The sequence below is a fragment of the Salmo salar genome, chromosome ssa18 (genome assembly GCF_905237065.1).
Source record: "Salmo salar chromosome ssa18, Ssal_v3.1, whole genome shotgun sequence".
NCBI lineage: Eukaryota > Metazoa > Chordata > Actinopteri > Salmoniformes > Salmonidae > Salmo > Salmo salar.
Genome location: NC_059459.1, coordinates 74,589,298 through 74,608,806, shown reverse-complemented (window position 1 = coordinate 74,608,806; position 19,509 = coordinate 74,589,298). Strand labels below are relative to the sequence as shown.

Genomic DNA, 19,509 nt, shown 5'->3' with positions numbered 1-19,509 from the left:
CTATGTCATGCTTAAAATGTTCAACACTGTGCTGCACCTTCATTAAATGAGTCTGTGGTAATCTCAAACATTTAAGTCTTTACCATGTGTATTTTACATGTCTGTCATCTAAGATATTTAAGAAGTTAGCATTATGCCTTGGTGCTTCTGTGGGTGACAAATGAATCTAAACCAATTTAGCTCAATCTGAAATATGCTTTTCACTGCTCATCGCAAATAAAAACGTCTTACATTGCACTGATACAAAAAAGTCTGGGTTTCTTTTCAAATTTTATTGGGTTTCATTGATTGATCATATGAATGTCGTCATTCCACAATGTATTTGCCAGTGAGCGAGACAGCAGTGAAATATAGATGTATAGAACTGCAGCAGTATAGGAAGCTTCAATAGGAATGATCTATGTCATTACATTTCTGTTTAGTATTATAAGAATTTGTCCAAGTTGCCAGTGGCCCTTTGCGTGCATAAGTATGTGTATATGCATTCATGTAAAATTGTGTGTGTGTGTGGTTCAATTGACAGGCACTAGTGAATCAGGCGTGGATTCCGTGCATGCAGAAGGCCATTTTGTTTACATATCTGAAGTGAATACAGTCGGAATACATAGTGTACATTGTGATGTCATAAGAGCCCTGTGTTCTAACTGGTCAGTGGGGTTAGAGTGACGCTAGTGTAATGACAATGACTTCACACTAGAATGGGATTAAGAAGGATGGGACATTGATGTCATAAAGTATCTTAGGGGAAGTATATCTGCACAGAAAACCAAATTGAAGTGTCTGAAATAACAGCATATTCCCTAGATACTAGTGCAGTACTTTAGAACAGAGCCAGCAGTGACTAGAGCTGGATTGGAACTTATGTCAAGAGAAACCAGGAAGGAAGTATTCATAACAGTCCAATACTTATTTTTCTTATCCTAGACTTTATTGGCAGTGTATAAATACCCTCACATTCACCAACCACTACTCCTGGTCCAACTACACTCCAGTCCCAAATCTGTTTGTGTTCTTGTTACTTGCCAACTCCATTGCTGTCATTTTCAAGCCGTAAGGAGTTGGCAAGAGAGCAGAAATAGACTGGCACCCAGGTCATCCCAATGATAACCCAATGAGGAAAACTTCCAAAGACTACAGCTAAATATCCAAAAACATGCGTTTTATTTCTGTACAGTTCTGTTATAGCCCGTTACCGTCGTGTGTGTAGTAGAGGAGCACCCAAGATTTAAGGGGATCCAACTGCTGATATGTCTCTTACCGTAAACCATATAAACAAAGGGCAACCTCAAAGCCTTAAGACTGCAAACTACTGGGCATGCAGCAACTCCTAGTTCACTGACTTGTATACTACTGTATAAACTTGTTTTTTTACATCTTCAAAACACCTCTAATTTTCAAATCAGGCAAATTATCCATACTGCATCCAAGAGGCACCTTAATACCATTCCAAACTAGAGTACGCCATAGTGCACCATAGTGCTAGAAGATGGTACTCATCACACAGGCAAGTCTCACACAACTCTGTGCTCTTCAAATTGTCTAATTTCTACCAAGCTTCGTCTCTAAGGATAGGGGGTGGGGGATTCTTAGTTCTAACAGTCAATCCGTGTTTAAAAAAGTTTATATTTGTGAGGAATTTATATGTCATTTTTATGTGATGTTACTAGCATATAGGAAGACACTTGTAAGCATTCAATTGGTCCCGATTCGAAGGTTTTCATTATTTTTGTTCGTGCCCAAAACATTTTTGAAGGGGTGTCTTCCTCTACTCTGTTTAGTGCCAGTCAATGAGTGAAACATTCAACCCAAAGCACAACACCAAGGTCCAATATCGTCCAATCTTAAAATCATCAATGCTACACATCTTTGGTGGGTTTTAAGAAAATTTACTACGAGCGATCACTATCGCAACTGATTTAGAGAAAGAGTACATTCGTTTAACATTCATAGTTTTTTTGTGTGTAAGCACAGCTCTCAGTCACAGGAAGTGGTTTTTTGTGTAAGCACAGCTCAGTCACGGGAAGTGTTTTTTTTGTCATAAAAAGACAACGTATAGAATGGACACAGGCCCTCAGACCACTGCAATTTGGTTGGTGGTTCCCAGTGTTCCCAGTGTAGAACACTGAGAAAAGCACTAACAGAATCTGAATTCTATTCATTGAACATTCCATTCTATTGGTTCTAGTTGTGTGTGTTTAGTATTGCGGGAGCCAGCATGAGCGAGCAGGTTATAAGGCATAGAGAGAAGCACCATCAGTACTGCAGCACCTGCATCTGGATGACAGGAGAGGAGAGTGTTAACTAACAGTTATTAACCCTTTGTAGAGTGGAAGTTCTGGACAGTTCTATTGTTCTCAGTGTTCTATCCCAGAATGCTACGGTCCTTTATGATGTCAGCGACTAGAATTAATAAGAACGATTGACAAAGGATGGAATATTCTGTCCTTATTTATCAAAGGGTTAACAACAGTTCCTCCAACCTAAATATTTATCTTATCCATTATAAGTAAGATAGTAACTGATCCTGGCGCAGTTGTTAAAGGCGGAGAGTAATCGCAGGTAGGGAAAGTGCTGGAACGTCACAGAAGGAGTGGTTCTAGAGCTGCGTTTCCAAGGCAACAAGGGAGCCGAACAGAACAGGGTGCAGATTCCAGTGGGAGTGCATCCCAAAATCACACCCTATTCCCTATATAGAATAAAATAGTGCACTACCAAGGGAAGAGGGTGTCATTTGAGTATCTGCCCTAAAAAGGTTTGTTTTGTTATCTGGAATATAGTCACTTGGAAACCTATATCTAAAACAATATGTAGATAAGTTGAGCTAAGTAGTTAAGATAAAAGCCACTCTAGAGTGGGGGAGCAGAGACGCAAACAATTTGAATAAAAACACACTTAGGAACGAGTGTATAAATCGTTAAGATACACCGTAATATCAAGGAATACGCTCATACAACAATTAAATAGTAAAAACACAGAACTATGCTCACGCCGCAATTTACAAGCTTCACTTTCCACCCACTAGTCTCCTAATCAGGGTTGGGCCAATTCCATTTCAAATCATTCAATTCAAAGGAGTGATTTTAAATTCAAAATCAAATTGAAATGCGCCATTTATTTTTTTATGAAAGATTTTCTAAATTCTTGACATGGAATTTGAATTCGCTTCTTGAATGAACTAAAGTGAATTGAAATGTAATTCACCTCAACCTTTCCTAACAACAAACAACAGCTAGTATAAACACTATCCAAATCACAGAGATGAACTAACTCTGATTTCATATAGCAAATAGCTCAATCTGAACAACTTCAGAAGTCTATGTATAGCCTTGTTCAGTCAAACAAATGTCCAGTCTCTACAGAACCACTGGACATGTTCCAGGGCGACTACATTGCAGATGCATACCAGATCTCACAACGCCTAGATAGGTGTGTATTCTGTTCCATATCTGCTAAACAACGGACTGATATAGCAATCTGATGCCCGACAACGCACCTCGCTGACGTGACAGGCAACCATTAGTTGATGCAATGTAACGCCTGCAATGTAGTCGAACGCTACCGTTACTTCAATGTCAAGAAGTTTTAAGTTGGACTGGGCTTCGACTTCACATTTACTTCACTTTCTCTAGCACAGGCATTATCTCAATAAGACAAAACAGATACTAACTAGTCTTTATACATTGTGTATCTTCATCACATTCCCATTTTCCACACAAGTGGACTTAAAGGCTACACTCCAATACTCATACTAGCATACTACTTAGAATGCACGCCAAATACACTGGTATCGTTCACTAAGTGGTACACTAGTGTGGCTATTGGAACAGAGCCTTTGAGTGCGCTCCAATGTCCATCCCAGCATACTACTTAGAATGCTAGGACCCAATACACGGGTTTGTTCCCTAAGTAGTATGATAGTATGGATACTGGAAAAGAGCCTATATTCTCTTCAGTTTCTTAAAACAAACGCAAATCATATTATGGACATTTATGCAGCAGCTCTGGAGTAAGTAATTGAGTTCTTCAAATGAACATCGCTTCATAAAAAATTCAAATAATCCTGAAATCAACACTATAAAAGTGCTAGCCTGGTTCCCAGATCTGGTTGTGCTCTTGTCAATTCTATTTCTTTCATCGTCATGCGTTACATACGACTGCCATTACAATGAGTGATAAGGAGTTGGCAAGAAAGCACAAACAGACTGACAACCAGGCTATAAAAATGCAGCTTCTAAACATTAACATATGGAAGAAACCACTACAAAACTCTGTTTCTTTAAGACAATAACATGAAAGTAGAAAAATCACGAGGGGGATATATGTACTAGGGGGGAATGGGGGGCAATATGTACTAGGGGGGAAATATGTACTAGGGGGGAATGGGGGGGAATAATTATTTGGATAAGATTTTTGATTGGATAACAGAGTTAGGGGGAAAGTATATGGGTTATACTATGTACTATATTATCTTTCAGGAAATACCAAGATGGAAGCCTGGTCCTAGATCTGTATGTGCTTTAGTATAGCAAATCCTCTGACTATCATTGTCAAATAAAAACTGATCTAGGATTAGGCTACCATCTCCTTCATAATCAAATTGTAAACAGGCATATTAGTGGTATTTAAAACAGTTCAAATAAATTAAATGATATGTACACAGTGTGGCGGGGGTAGGTCTACAGAGGTCGGCGGACCGTAGTGATGTCACAATACCATTCCCACTCTAGAATGACATTAAGATTCTAGAATGACATGGAACTTGGTGGCGTCAACATGGCTGCCAGTGGAACTCTACATTTCAGACGATCACCATCTATCTACAACTCTTAAGGTATAACGGGGGTGGGACTATCCTTCAAAAGTGGTGAGTGTGTGTTGTCGTATGAGGTGGGGGGGGATATTCCCCAAGGTGAGGGCGTGTAAGTGTGTGTTGTCACGCCCTCTTCGTGTGTGTGTAGGTTGGGGGATGAGGCCGGACGGACGGGGGTGGGATATTAGACAGTGTTATCCTGACTAGGAGGCTCAGCGTTGGGGGGCTCCAGAAGAGTCTGTTGAACTGGAGAGAGAGAGATATTAAACTGACAGTAATAAACCTAATCACACTTTCAACATACTGCAACTTCTAAAGCTTAATAATGCCTTCATAAACCTTTTACAACTACAATCAGCCTTGTGACAATTTTCAATGGAAGGGCATTTAATCTACTCTAATCAAATCTACTTCATTTGAATAAAAGTACAAAAGGCTAAACATTGTCACAAAGATGACTTTTCCATGAGGAGAGAGGTGTTGGTCGTCTCTCTCTCTCTCTCTCTCTCTCTCTCTCTCTCTCTCTCTCTCTCTCTCTCTCTCTCTCTCTCTCTCTCTCTCTCTCTCTCTCTCTCTCTCTCTCTCTCTCTCTCTCTCTCTCTCTCTCTCTCTCTCTCTCTCTCTCTATCTATCTATCTATCTATATATATATATATATATTTCACTGCAGTACCATCAACACAGCAGAGAACAGAAGATGTTCTCTACATTAATCTTCATCCAAACATAGATAAAACAAATGACTTCATTATCTGAATCTCAAACATATAGGATAGCATATACTGGTCCAGCTGTAGTTACATAGAAATGTATGAATATAGATAGGATCTCTATGGGTAGTTAAGTGGTCACCTTGTGGTGGTTACATGGAAATGCATGGATATTCAGTGCATTCAGAAAGTATTCAGACCCCTTCCTTTTTAGACATTTTGTTACTTTACAGCCTTGTTCTAAAATGGATTCAATAAATGTTTTTACTCATCAATCTACACACAATACCCCATAATGACAAAGCAAAAACTGTTTTTTTGAAATGTTTGCAAATGAAAACAGAACCGTACGTAACTATTCAGACCCTTTGCTATGAGAATCGAAATTTAGCTCAGGTGCATCCTGTTTCCATTGATCATCCTTGAGATGTTTCTACAACTTCATTGGAGTCCACCTGTGGTAAATTCAATTGATTGGACAAGACTTGGAAAGTCACACACCTGTCTATATAAGGTCTCACAGTTGACAGTGCACGTCAGAGCAAAAACCACGGTTGAAGGAATTGTCCGTAGAGCTCCGAGATAGGATTGTGTTGAGGAATAGATCTGGGCAAGGGTACCAAAACATTCCTCCAGCATTGAAGGTCCCCAAGAACACAGTGAAGAACACACACCAAGACTCTTCCTAGAGCTGGCCGCCCGCCAACTGAGCAATCAGGGGAGAAGGGCCTTGGTCAAGGAGGTGACCAAGAACTCGATGGTCACTCTGACAGAGCTCCTCTGTGGAGATGGGAGAAACTACTAGAAGGACATCCATCTCTGCTGCACTTCACCAATCAGGCCTTTATGATAGAGCTGCCAGACGGAAGCCACTCCTCAGTAAAAGGCACGTGACAACCAGCTTGGAGTTTGACAAAAGGCACCTAAAGGACTCTCAGACCATGAGAAACAAGATTCTCTGGTCTGTTGAAACCAAGATTTAACTATTCGGCCTGAATGCAAAACATCACGTCTAGAGGAAACCTGGCACCATCCCTATGGTGAAGCATGGTGGTAGCAGCATCATGCTGTGGGGATGTTTTTCAGCAGCAGGGACTGGGAGACTAGTCAGAATCGAAAGAAAGATGAACAGAGCAAAGTACAGAGAGATCCTTGATGAAAACCTGCTCCAGAGCACTCAGGACCTCAGACTGGGGTGAAAGTTCACCTTCCAACAAGACAATGACCCTCAGCACACAGCCAAGACAACGCAGGAGTGGCTTCAGGACAAGTCTCTGAATGTCCTTGAGTGGCCCAGCCAGAGCCTGGACTTGAACCTGATCGAACATCTCTGAAGAGAACTGAAAATAGCTGTGCAGCGACGCTCCCCATCCAACCTGACAGAGCTTGAGACGATCTACAGAGAAGAATGGGAGAAACTCCCCAAATACAGGTTTGCCAAGCTTGTAGCGTCATACCCAAGAAGACTTGAGGCTGTAATCGCTGCTAAAGGTGCTTCAACAAAGTACTGAGTAAAGGGTCTGAATACTTATGTAAATGTGATATTTCAACAAACAAAAAAAATTATACATTTGCAAAAATTCTCCAAAAACTATTTTTGCTTTGTCATTATGGGGTATTGTGTGTAGATTGATGGGGGAAAACTATTGAATCCATTTTAGAATAAGGCTGTAACGTAACAAAATGTGGAACAAGTCAAGGGGTCTGAATACTTTCCAAATGCACTGGAGATAGGACCTGTATGGGTGGTTTGGTGGTTACCTTGTGGTTCTGTGGCCACCACAGCGTCTGGGTTATCAGTCTTCACCAGGTCTGCATTCAGGCTCTCTGTGACAGGACACAGCAGTCTGGTAAATCTGAGAATTTATCTACATACTATTATCTGATTATAGATTACTGTAATCCCAGGTAATCATTACACTGTTATCAAAACTATATAGAATCATATCCACATTATACCACAAGATCTAAATCCCAGATTACGTTAACCCCAGCTGGTATCTTACGCTGTATGCTGAAGCAGAACTTCTTCTTCTGGTAGGAGACGTAGCTGGTGACCGCGCCAACCAGCGCCAGGCCAATGGCACTGATGATCCCGGCGATGGTTCCGGTCTCAGCCATGGTGTCTGGAGCACAGAGGAACACAGAGGTGTAATCAATAGTCAATAATCGATAAGCAATAATCAATATTAGACACAGACCTTTGCCATGCATAACCTGTTATTTCATAAAAATATTGTTGTTGTCATACCAAGGTTGTTGTCATCAGTGGCAGACTGGCCTCCACCATGTCCACCTACAGGAATGATGCATGTCTGCTAGTCAGTTACATTTTATTATAATGTGCAATCAATGGAAATGCATTTAATAAAAGGTCCCTGTATCCTGATTGAAAATATTAACTAGTAACCCAGATGTAAATACTGTTTACGTATTTGTCCAACTAAAACAAGACATTTACCTTTAAGTAGGATTTAAACAGAGTATCTTCATTTAAAAAAACAAGCAATGGTAAAGGTCTGAACTCAGAAGACGGTTCTCACGCTCTTTTGATGTTTGTTTATCTAATCATTTCCCCATTTTAAGATCATCCATTACCTTTGCCTTTGTCAGGGTTGTAGGTGTCGTCTTTCCCAACGTCAAGCAGATCATCGTCTGAGAAAGATCCACCTAAGGGATATAGAATCAACATTAACTGGCAACCCTAACCTGACAGGCTCCAAGCCAGGGACGGCCCCCGCTCAAACACAGCCAATGTCCCCAACCCTAACCTGACAGGCTCCAAGCCAGGGACGGCCCCTGCTCAAACACAGCCAATGTCCCCAACCCTAACCTGACAGGCTCCAAGCCAGGGACGGCCCCCGCTCACACACAGCCAACGTCCCCAACCCTAACCTGACAGGCTCCAAGCCAGGGACGGCCCCCGCTCAAACACAGCCAACGTCCCCAACCCTAACCTGACAGGCTCCAAGCCAGGGACGGCCCCCGCTCACACACAGCCAACGTCCCCAACCCTAACCTGACAGGCTCCAAGCCAGGGACGGCCCCCGCTCAAACACAGCCAACGTCCCCAAAGTAAGGTCTCCAGAAAGAGGAGAAGGTTCAGTAGACAAGGGAGTCAGTCACAGTATATAGAGGACAAGCGCTGGTCTTCCAATGTAAAGATGTAATAAGGAAAAAGAGAAGGGTTGCCAGATGTCATTCAGGAAGGAGAAAGAAGGGCAGTATTTGACAAGATCCAGAGGGAGCAACACAGTTAGTTGCAAGATACAGTGAGGGAAAAAAGTATTTGATCCCCTGCTGATTTTGTACGTTTGCCCACTGACAAAGAAATTATCAGTCTATAATTTTAATGGTAGGTTTATATGAACAGTGAGAGACAGAAAAACAAAACAATCCAGAAAAACGCATGTCAAAAATGTTATAAAATGATTTGCAATTTAATGAGGGAAATAAGTATTTGATCCCTCTGCAAAACATGACTTAGTACTTGGTGGCAAAACCCTTGTTGGCAATCAGAGGTCAGACGTTTCTTGTAGTTGGCCACCAGGTTTGCACACATCTCAGGAGGGATTTTGTCCCACTCCTCTTTGCAGATCTTCTCCAAGTCATTAAGGTTTCGAGGCTGACGTTTGGCAACTCGAACCTTCAGCTCCCTCCACAGATTTTCTATGGGATTAAGGTCTGGAGACTGGCTAGGCCACTCCAGGACCTTAATGTGCTTCTTCTTGAGCCACTCCTTTGTTGCCTTGGCCGTGTGTTTTGGGTCATTGTCATGCTGGAATACCCATCCACGACCCATTTTCAATGCCCTGGCTGAGGGAAGGAGGTTCTCACCCAAGATTTGACGGTACATTGCCCCGTCCATCGTCCCTTTGATGCGGTGAGGTTGTCCTGTCCCCTTAGCAGAAAAACACCCCCAAAGCATAATGTTTCCACCTCCATGTTTGACGGTGGGGATGGTGTTCTTGGGGTCATAGGCAGCATTCCTCCTCCTCCAAACACTGTGAGTTGAGTTGATGCCAAAGAGCTCCATTTTGGTCTCATCTGACCACAACACTTTCACCCAGTTGTCCTCTGAATCATTCAGATGTTCATTGGCAAACTTCAGACGGGCATGTATATGTGCTTTCTTGAGCACGGGGACCTTGCGGGTGCTGCAGGATTTCAGTCCTTCACGGCATAGTGTGTTACCAATTATTTTCTTTGTGACTATGGTCCCAGCTGCCTTGAGATCATTGACAAGCTCCTCCCGTGTAGTTCTGGGCTGATTCCTCACCATTCTCATGATCATTGCAACCCCATGAGGTGAGATCTTGCATGGAGCCCCAGGCCGAGGGATATTGACAGTTCTTTTGTGTTGCTTCCATTTGCGAATAATCGCACCAAATGTTGTCACCTTCTCACCAAGCTGTTTGGCGATGGTCTTGTAGCCCATTCCAGCCTTGTGTAGGTCTACAATCTTGTCCCTGACATCCTTGGAGAGCTCTTTGGTCTTGGCCATGGTGGAGAGTTTGGAATCTGATTGATTGATTGCTTCTGTGGACAGGTGTCTTTTATACAGGTAACAAACTGAGATTAGGAACACTCCCTTTAAGAGTGTGCTCCTAATCTCAGCTCGTTACCTGTATAAAAGACACCTGGAAGCCAGAAATCTTTCTGATTGAGAGGGGGTCAAATACTTAATTCCCTCATTAAAATGCAAATCAATTTATAACATTTTTGACATGCGTTTTTCTGGATTTTTTTGTTGTTATTCTGTCTCTCACTGTTCAAATAAACCTACCATTAAAATTATAGACTGATCATTTCTTTGTCAGTGGGCAAACATACAAAATCAGCAGGGGATCAAATACTTCTTTCCCCTCACTGTATTATGACCACATTAACAGGAAAATGAGTCGCCTTTAGAGAAAGTTAGTGAGGATATAGACCATCAGCTATGCTTTGTGCGCAGTACACCCGCAGTACACCCACAGTACAACATGAGGCTGAGATGAGGCTGAAAATATTTCTCTTTTAAAGCATATATCCTTCAATTCTACACATTTTTACCATGAGGCTGAGAAAAAGTAAATAGATTTGAAAGTGAATTAAAGCTAAAATATAGGTGTGTTGATTGTGAACTGTCTTGTGTGAAAAATGAACAAATTAAATAGGCAGTGACGAGGTGTGTATAGCCATAGAAACAGTGACATATGCCTCAATGCAATCATATGCGTGGCTTATTGGGGGTGTGGCTTTCAGTTAGTTATTTTTGGCAAACCATCCCGTGAGAGTGAATGTCATTCCAGGTCATCTGTTCTGTGTAATCAGATCTGACTAACCCAGTGCACTGCTTGCTATGAATTATATCTGATGGTGTTTGCATGTTTAGGTTTGGAACACTGACAAGTAAATATCATTACAAAACATATACATATATATAAAAAACTAAATACTCAAATCAGAGTGGCTGGGCCTGGCTCCCCAGTGGGTGGGCCCACAGTACGCCCACACCAAGAGAAAGGTTTGAGTAGCGTGTTCAATCCATAGCTCCCTAGTAGGTCTTGTAAATGGTGTGTGAGAGAGAGAGAGAGAGAGAGAGAGAGAGAGAGAGAGAGAGAGAGAGAGAGAGAGAGAGAGAGAGAGAGAGAGAGCCAGAGAGAGAGAGCCAGAGAGAGAGAGCCAGAGAGAGAGCCAGAGAGAGAGCCAGAGAGAGAGCCAGAGAGAGAGCCAGACAGGTAGCAATAGAGAGATGGAACTAGAGAGGCAGAAAATAATAGAGACAAAGAGAGAGAGACAGACATACATCAAATATAGAGTGATATAAAGAAGGACAGAGATATTGGATATCAAAAGAGAGAGGGATGCTGTTAAATAGAACTAGGTATTATCCAAGAACAGAGCAGAAAGCTGGTCCCCAGCCCAGTAGACAGGCAGGGTTAAGTTTATCCAGGTTGACCAGGTAGGTTAGGGTCAGGTCGGGTAGGTCAGGCAGGGTTCTTACCCCCGTTCCCTCCTCTGTTGTTGGGGGCTCTGTCTCCCCTGCCTCCGCCTCCAATACCTTTATCTGACAAGACATGACACCACATCAACCCTCTGATACTAATATGGTGTTACTATGAGAATAATATACTACCACTCTACTACTACTGCAATATACAGACCATCAAACCCTAATACTATAATACCACTGTAGTATAAAGACTATCAAACTCTAATATACTAGTACTATACCACCACTGTACTATAATACTACTGTGACTGTAGTATACAGACTATCAAACCCTAATACTATTACTCTGACTATAGTATACAGACTATCAAACCCTAATACTATACTACTACTGTGACTATAGTATACAGACTATCAAACCCTAATACACTAATACTATATTACCATTCTACTACTGTGACTGTAGTATACAGACTTTCAAACCTAATACACTAATACTACAGCCCATTACTATGACTGCTATCCCTAGTATTTGCTACTCTACTACAACTACTACTAAAACTGCTACAGTATTGAACACCAGCTAGCTACTGCTGCACCACTACAATATGTATACCATACCTACTGCAAACCCACACTACTGAATGACATACTTATTCATAGAGTACTCTACACAAACAAAATAAGAACAAAAGGAATTCATACAGAAATAAATGATAACAAAATAAACAATAACCTGATTGTCCCTTGTTCTTGTCCTTCCCTCCAATGTCATTGTTGGGATCCAGAGCATCACCCAGGTCAAACTCATCAGAGGCTGCAGAGAGAGGTCACAGGTCAGAGGTCAAAGATCATGGGTAAAAGTTCAAATGCGAGCCGGGCCAAAAAATATGGAATCTACAGTATATCTAACATGCCTCAACCTGGAGGAAAACCAAACAGCATAGTCACAATATACAGCATCTGTGAAGAGATGCATTCTATACATGGTAACTTAATGTCTACAGCCCTCAAACTCAACTCTGGGCCTCTAAGCCAGTTCCAATGGATTTTTTCATTGTTCCCCTCTAATCAGGGACTAATTCAGACCTGGGACGCCAGGTGTGTGCAATTAATGATCAGGTAGAACAGAAAAGCAGCAGGATCCGGACCTCGTAGGGTAAGAGTTGAGTACCCCTGGTCTGCAATATCAGTTTTCCATACATTGTACAGATCCATAAATACATACAGACAAATACGAACACAAATGAAGATAAGACGTCACTGCTTTCACAGCTTCAAAGTAGCCAAACAGTCGAGGAAACATCTCCGAAACTAGAATGTGTGGAAGACATCCAGGAAGCACTCACATCTACTCTATTTTGGTACTCAATAGATACCGAATGTCCAAAAGGTCATTCAAAGGTCACACTGCCCATTTGTTGAATTCAAGAAAATGACAGCATTCCGTGTCATAAAAAAACCAACAGAGATAATGAGATGCAAACACACATCACGACACACTCATACATACGCGACACAACATGTGTGGCAACAAAGACAACATGTAAACACCATGGTGAGTGTACCTACAGTGTCTACAATAGCATGCTACACAGGATGTCGTTGACGCAGGCAAGATATCACTACAATGTGTGTGAATGTCTAGACGTGGACCGTGTCCCAATAATCTTCACCGGCTTCCTTTCCTCATCTCCTCCATTATAACCAATAGGAGTTGTCATCTGTCCAGTCCAATCAGATCATTGGTCATGAGAGAAAGCAGATACCAGGAACAAGGAAGCTAGTTTAGATCAGAGCCATACAGTATAGAGAGTGTGGCAAACTAGCCTCCATGTTGGGTCTAAACATTCCATGACATTAACCTTCTCATCTCCTTTCTAATTTGAACGCATGGAACATCTGGTGTCAAAATGGCTGCCCATAAAAATGATACCATCTCAAACTGAGTTTGCCAAACTCTGTATATCTACACCTCTGTTTTAGATTGAAGGGACATAGGCATTGTCTTCTGACAGGAGGTGTACGTCACTCCAACCCAGCGCTAGTCCTTCGACCAGCAGCGCAGATGGGTGACCAACTACATGATGGGGGGGGGGCATATATCGATATTGATAGGTAGCGTCTGAAATGGCACCCTATTCCCCACATAGAGCACTACTTCCTACAAACTTACACTATGGGCCCTGGTCAAAAGTAGTGCACTACGTAGGGAATAGTGGTGCCATTTGGGACACAACCCAGACTTGACAACAGCATGGTGGTTTTAATTGGGGAATGGGGATGGTTCGTTAACAGACTTGTGTTCAAGTACTACTTAAAATCAATTCAAATACTTTATCTGTGCTTGATTGAGCTTGCCTGGCACTCTAAGCAGGCTACAGAAAAAGCTCAAAGTATTTTAAACATTTCTAATAGTATTTGAATCCAGGTCTGTTCGTTAAGCGAGCAGTACCAACCGGGCTGGGGCTTCGGTGGGGTACGGGGGCCCTTGGTGGCGAGGGGGAGCAGGCCAGGGCGAAGGCTGGGCCCAAAGTCAGAATCAGCCTGGATCTCATCTGTTAGTGTAGTGAGTGCTCAGGGGTTAGTATAGCCTGGTTAACATTCAGTCTGGTTTAACCAGGCTAGGCTTAATGCTAGGCTTACGGCTAGATTCAATCCAGAGCGAGGAAGATTTGTCAATAGCGTAATTGAAATTGAATGGCAATGTTCCCGCGTTTACGGTGACTGCATTCAAAGTAAAGGCTACAGATGGTGGCTCAATCACAAATTACCTTTACATTTCAATTGAGGTATAACGTGGATCTTCCACGCTCCGGATTATATCTAGACTAGTAGTGTTATTACAAATTGTGTCCAGGTCTGTTAGTGTAGGTATCGCTCTAGGGATAGCTAGTAGGGTTAATGGAATCACATACAGTACTGTAGTAGAGGTGCTTGTGAGGTTTAGGGCACACACACACACACACACACACACACACACAGAGAGAGAGAGAGAATAGTAGGCTGACTACAATCTACATACAAGTTAAAACCACAACATAGACAAGGTTTTCAAGGGCAAGACTGACCAACCAAATAAGGGACAACTTGTTTCACACGAGAGGTACAGACATACATGTGTTGATGGTACCACGGTGGCACAGCAGTGGTTCTCAAGCAGTCTTAGTATGGTAGCTAGTAGTAGTATATAGCCTCTGTGGACAGGTGTCTTTTTTACAGGTAACAAGCTGCGGTTAGGAGCCCTCCCTTTAAGAGTGTGCTCCTAATCTCAGCTCATTACCTGTATAAAAGACACCTGGGAGCCAGAAATCTTTCTGATTGAGAGGGGGGCAAATACTTATTTCCCTCATTAAAATGCAAATCATTCTATAACATTTCTGACATGCGTTTTTCTGGATTTTTTTGTTGTTATTCTGTCTCTCACTGTTCAAATAAACCTACCATTAAAATTATAGACTGATCATTTCTTTGTAAGTGGGCAAACGTACAAAATCAGCAGGGGATCAAATACTTTCCCCCCCCCCACTGTAGTAGCAGTCTTAGTATGGTAGCTAGTAGCAGTATTAGTATGGTAGTTAGTAATAGTAGCAGTATTAGTATGGTAGTTAGTAATAGTAGCAGTATTAGTATGGTAGCTAGTAGTAGTATATAGTAGCAGTATTAGTATGGTAGCTAGTAGTAGTATATAGTAGCAGTCTAGAATGTTAGCTAGTAGTAGTGTATAGTAGCAGTATTAGTATGGTAGCTAGTAGTAGTATATAGCAGCAGTCTTAGTATGGTAGTTAGTAGTAGTATATAGTAGCAGTCTTAGTATGGCAGCTAGTAGTAGTATATAGTAGCAGTATTAGTATGGTAGTTAGTAATAGTAGCAGTATTAGTATGGTAGCTAGTAGTAGTATATAGTAGCAGTATTAGTATGGTAGCTAGTAGTAGTATATAGTAGCAGTCTTAGTATGGTAGTTAGTAGTAGTATATAGTAGCAGTATTAGTATGGTAGTTAGAAGTAGTATATAGTAGCAGTCTTAGTATGGTAGCTAGTAGTAGTATATAGTAGCAGTCTTAGTATGGTAGTTAGAAGTAGTATATAGTAGCAGTATTAGTATGGTAGTTAGTAATAGTAGCAGTATTAGTATGGTAGTTAGTAATAGTAGCAGTATTAGTATGGTAGTTAGAAGTAGTATATAGTAGCAGTCTTAGTATGATAGCTAGTGGTAGTACAGTTGAAGTCGGAAGTTTACATACACTTAGGTTTAAGTCATTAAAACTTATTTTCAACCACTCCACACATTTCTTGTTAACAAACTATAGTTTTGGCAAGTCAGTTAGGACATCTACTTTGTGCATGACACAAGTCATTTTTCCAACAATTGTTTACAGACAGATTATTTCACTGTATCACAATTCCAGTGGGTCAGAAGTTTAAATACACTAAGTTGACTGTGCCTTTAAACAGCTTGGAAAATTCCAGAAAATGGTGTCATGGCTTTAGAAGCTTCTGATAAGCTAATTGACATCATTTGAGTCAATTGGAGGTGTACCTGTGGATGTATTTCAAGGCCTACCTTCAAACTCCATGCCTCTTTGCTTGACATCATGAGAAAATCAAAAGAAATCAGCCAAGACCTCAGAAAAAATTGTAGCACTCCACATTGTAGCACTCAAAAAATGGTAGCACTCCACAAGTCTGGTTCATCCTTGGGAGCAATTTCCAAATGCCTGAAGGTAGCACGTTCATCAGTACAAACAATAGTATGCAAGTATAAACACCATGGGACCACGCAGCCGTCATGCCACTCAGGAAGGAGACGCGTTCTGTCTCCTAGAGATGAACGTACTTTGGTGCGAAAAGTGCAAATCAATCCCAGAACAACAGCAAAGGACCTTGTGAAGATGCTGGAGGAAACAGGTACAAAAGTATATATATCCACAGTAAAACGAGTCCTATATCGACATAACCTGAAAGGCCGCTCAGCAAGGAAGAAGGTACTGCTCCAAAACCGTCATAAAAAAGCCAGACTACAGTTTGCAAATGCACATGGGGACAAAGATAATACTTTTTGGAGAAATGTCCTCTGGTCTGATTAAACAAAAATAGAACTGTTTGGCCATAATGACCATCGTTATGTTTGGAGGAAAAAGGGGGAGGCTTGCAAGCCGAAGAACACCATCCCAACCTTGAAGCACAGGGGTGGCAGCATCATGCTGTGGGGGTGTTTTGCTGCAGGAGGCAGGAAAATGATGTAGCTGTATTAAAGCAACATCTCAAGACATCAGTTAGGAAGATAAAGCTTGGTCGCAAATGGGTCTTCCAAATGGACAATGACTCCAAGCATACTTCCAAAGTTGTGGAAAAATGGCTTAAGGAAACCAAAGTCAAGTGGCCATCACAAAGCCCTGACCTCAATCCTATAGAAAATTTGTAGGCAGAACTGAAAAAACGTGTGCGAGCAAGGAGGCCTACAAACCTGACTCAGATACACCAGCTCTGTCAGGAGGAATGGGCCAAAATTCACCCAACTTCTTGTGGGAAGCTTGTGGAAGGCTACCCAAAACGTTTGACCCAAGTTAAACAATTTAAAGGCAATGCTACCAAATACTAATTGAGTGTATGTAAACTTCTGACCCACTGGGAATGTAATGAAAGAAATAAAAGCTGAAATAAATAATTCTCTCTACTATTATTGTGACATTTCACATTCTTAAAATAAAGTGGTGATCCTAACTGACCTAAGACAGGGAATTTTTACTTGGATTAAATGTCAGGAATTGTGAAAAACTGAGTGTCAATGTATTTGGCTAAGGTATGGTAGTTAGTAGTAGTATATAGTAACAGTCCTAGTATGTTAGCTAGTAGTAGTATATAGTAACAGTCCTAGTATGTTAGCTAGTAGTAGTAGTATATAGTAACAGTCCTAGTATGTTAGCTAGTAGTAGTATATAGTAACAGTCCTAGTATGTTAGCTAGTAGTATGTAGTAGCAGACATAACTGTAGTAAGTAGGCATTTCTCCATTGACTTGTTAAGTGTGAAGGGTCTGATTAGAAAGCCTGTATGTTATGGTGGTTTCTTCCCTCATGTGTCCTCTGGTTTGGGCTTGAGCAGGGCCTTGGTGGCTCTGTGGCTTTAGGAGGACCCTTATGGGGTGTGTGTGATCTTACCTGGCTTGGGCTTTTGTGGCGGGGCTTTGGTGGCTGGGGCTTTAGGAGGAGCCTTGGTGGGGGTGATCTTCTCATCTTCTCCAAAGAACGCACATGAGGAACGTCATCACAATGGCACATGAGGAACGTCATGACAACGGCACATGATGAACGTCATCACAATGGCACATGATGAACGTCATCACAATGGCACATGAGGAACGTCATCACAACGGCACATGAGGAACGTTATCACAACGGCTGAGGTCAGTACAGTCAAACCAGGGTTAGATTCAATCCAGACCGAGGGATATCCGCTTTATAGCGCGATTGACATTGAAAGGCAATGTTCCCGCATTCGCGGAGACAGCGTTTGCGGGTAAACGCTGCATATGTCGGCTCAATCGGAAGTTACCTTTAAAGGTCATGAACAGTCAAACAGTCAATGGTTTTTATTAAATTGGATGATATTTAATTATTTTGTTATGTTTCCCAGCAAGAAAACCAACTCAATATTAGGAAGGTGTTCTTAATGTTTTGTACACTCAGTGTATGTTTCCCCTTTCATCTGTGTCTGGTGTTAGCTAGTTACTGGCTAGCTAGGTCTTCATCTGTGTCTGGTGTTAGCTAGTTACTGGCTAGCTAGGTCTTCATCTGTGTCTGGTGTTAGCTAGTTACTGGCTAGCTAGGTCTTCATCTGTGTCTGGTGTTAGCTAGTTACTGGCTAGCTAGGTCTTCATCTGTGTCTGGTGTTAGCTAGTTACTGGCTAGCTAGGTCTTCATCTGTATCTGGTGTTAGCTAGTTACTGGCTAGCTAGGTCTTCATCTGTATCTGCTAGTTACTGGCTAGCTAGGTCTTCATCTGTATCTGCTAGTTACTGGCTAGCTAGGTCTTCATCTGTATCTGCTAGTTACTGGCTAGCTAGGTCTTCATCTGTATCTGGTGTTAGCTAGTTACTGGCTAGCTAGGTCTTCAGCCAGCATGGAACAACACATCCATCAGCACTGCTGTGAACAGCATCACAAGAGACATGCCAAACAGGAAATGTATAAATAAAATTGACATTGATCAAATATTATGAAATAATATAAGCTCCCCACCCACTCAGCCTGTCTTTTAAAACTTCCTGCTAGTTTTTCTCTGATTTCGAGCATTTCTATCCAAAACAAATATTATGGGTGATATTTTATTCACTCAAAAGACAATTTTACATGGAAATCAGAATGATTGTCCGAGACCTTTAAAATGTCAAGCACGCTATAAGGCAGATCTTCCACGGTCCGGATTGAATCTAGGCCATAACATTTTATATATTTTAATTTTATTCATTTAACCTTTATTTAACTAAGCAAGTCAGTTAAGAACAAATTCTTATTTACAATGACGGCCTACCCCGGACGACGCTGGGTCAATTGTGCGCCGCCCTATGGGACACCCAATCACGGCCGGTTGTGATACAGCCTGAAATCTAACCAGGGTCTGTAGTGACACCTCTAGCACTGAGATGCAATGCCTTAGACCACTGCGCCAATGCCTAATACCTGCTTAGGAGATGAGTATGATTTACCAGCTTTGTGCTTAAGCATGTGGTAAGTTGGCCTATAGTGCATAGCTACAGCATAGAATAAAAAGTAAGCCTAGACACAGTCTCTGAATTATGCTGATTAAAAGGGGAAATCCAAGGCACCAGTGGGGGAGAATGGCTCATAATAATGTCCGGAGCAGAGCAAATGGAATGGCATCAAATACCTGAAAACCATGTGTTTGATGTATCTGATACCATTCCACCTATTCCGCTCCAGTCATTACCATGAGCCCGTCCTCCCCAATTAAGGTGCCACCAGCCTCCTGTGGCTTGTACTAACGTTAGAACCTTAGATATAATCAATAATAGAAAATACACTACATCT

General features: G+C 41.7%; 1 protein-coding gene across 7 annotated transcripts in view; it reads right to left on the bottom strand.

Annotated features, from left to right (window-relative positions):
• Positions 1-257: 257 nt before the first annotated feature.
• The window catches only part of LOC106577924 (CD99 antigen-like protein 2), a 37,624-nt gene continuing 18,372 nt past the window's right edge, over positions 258-19,509 (bottom strand). For 2 of the 7 annotated variants that reach the window (XM_014156387.2, XM_045701536.1), the window contains exons 4-12: positions 17,620-17,694; positions 13,918-14,016; positions 12,195-12,275; positions 11,510-11,572; positions 8,119-8,190; positions 7,772-7,816; positions 7,527-7,646; positions 7,282-7,347; positions 258-5,056 (exon numbers count right to left, since the gene is read on the bottom strand). In XM_014156387.2, coding sequence (XP_014011862.1) covers positions 4,995-5,056; positions 7,282-7,347; positions 7,527-7,646; positions 7,772-7,816; positions 8,119-8,190; positions 11,510-11,572; positions 12,195-12,275; positions 13,918-14,016; positions 17,620-17,694 — 683 coding nt within the window. In that variant the 3' untranslated portion in view covers positions 258-4,994. The remainder of the gene's footprint in view (positions 5,057-7,281; positions 7,348-7,526; positions 7,647-7,771; positions 7,817-8,118; positions 8,191-11,509; positions 11,573-12,194; positions 12,276-13,917; positions 14,017-17,619; positions 17,695-19,509) is intronic. The other 5 variants (XM_045701539.1, XM_045701538.1, XM_045701540.1 and 2 more) reach the window with 3 other exon arrangements.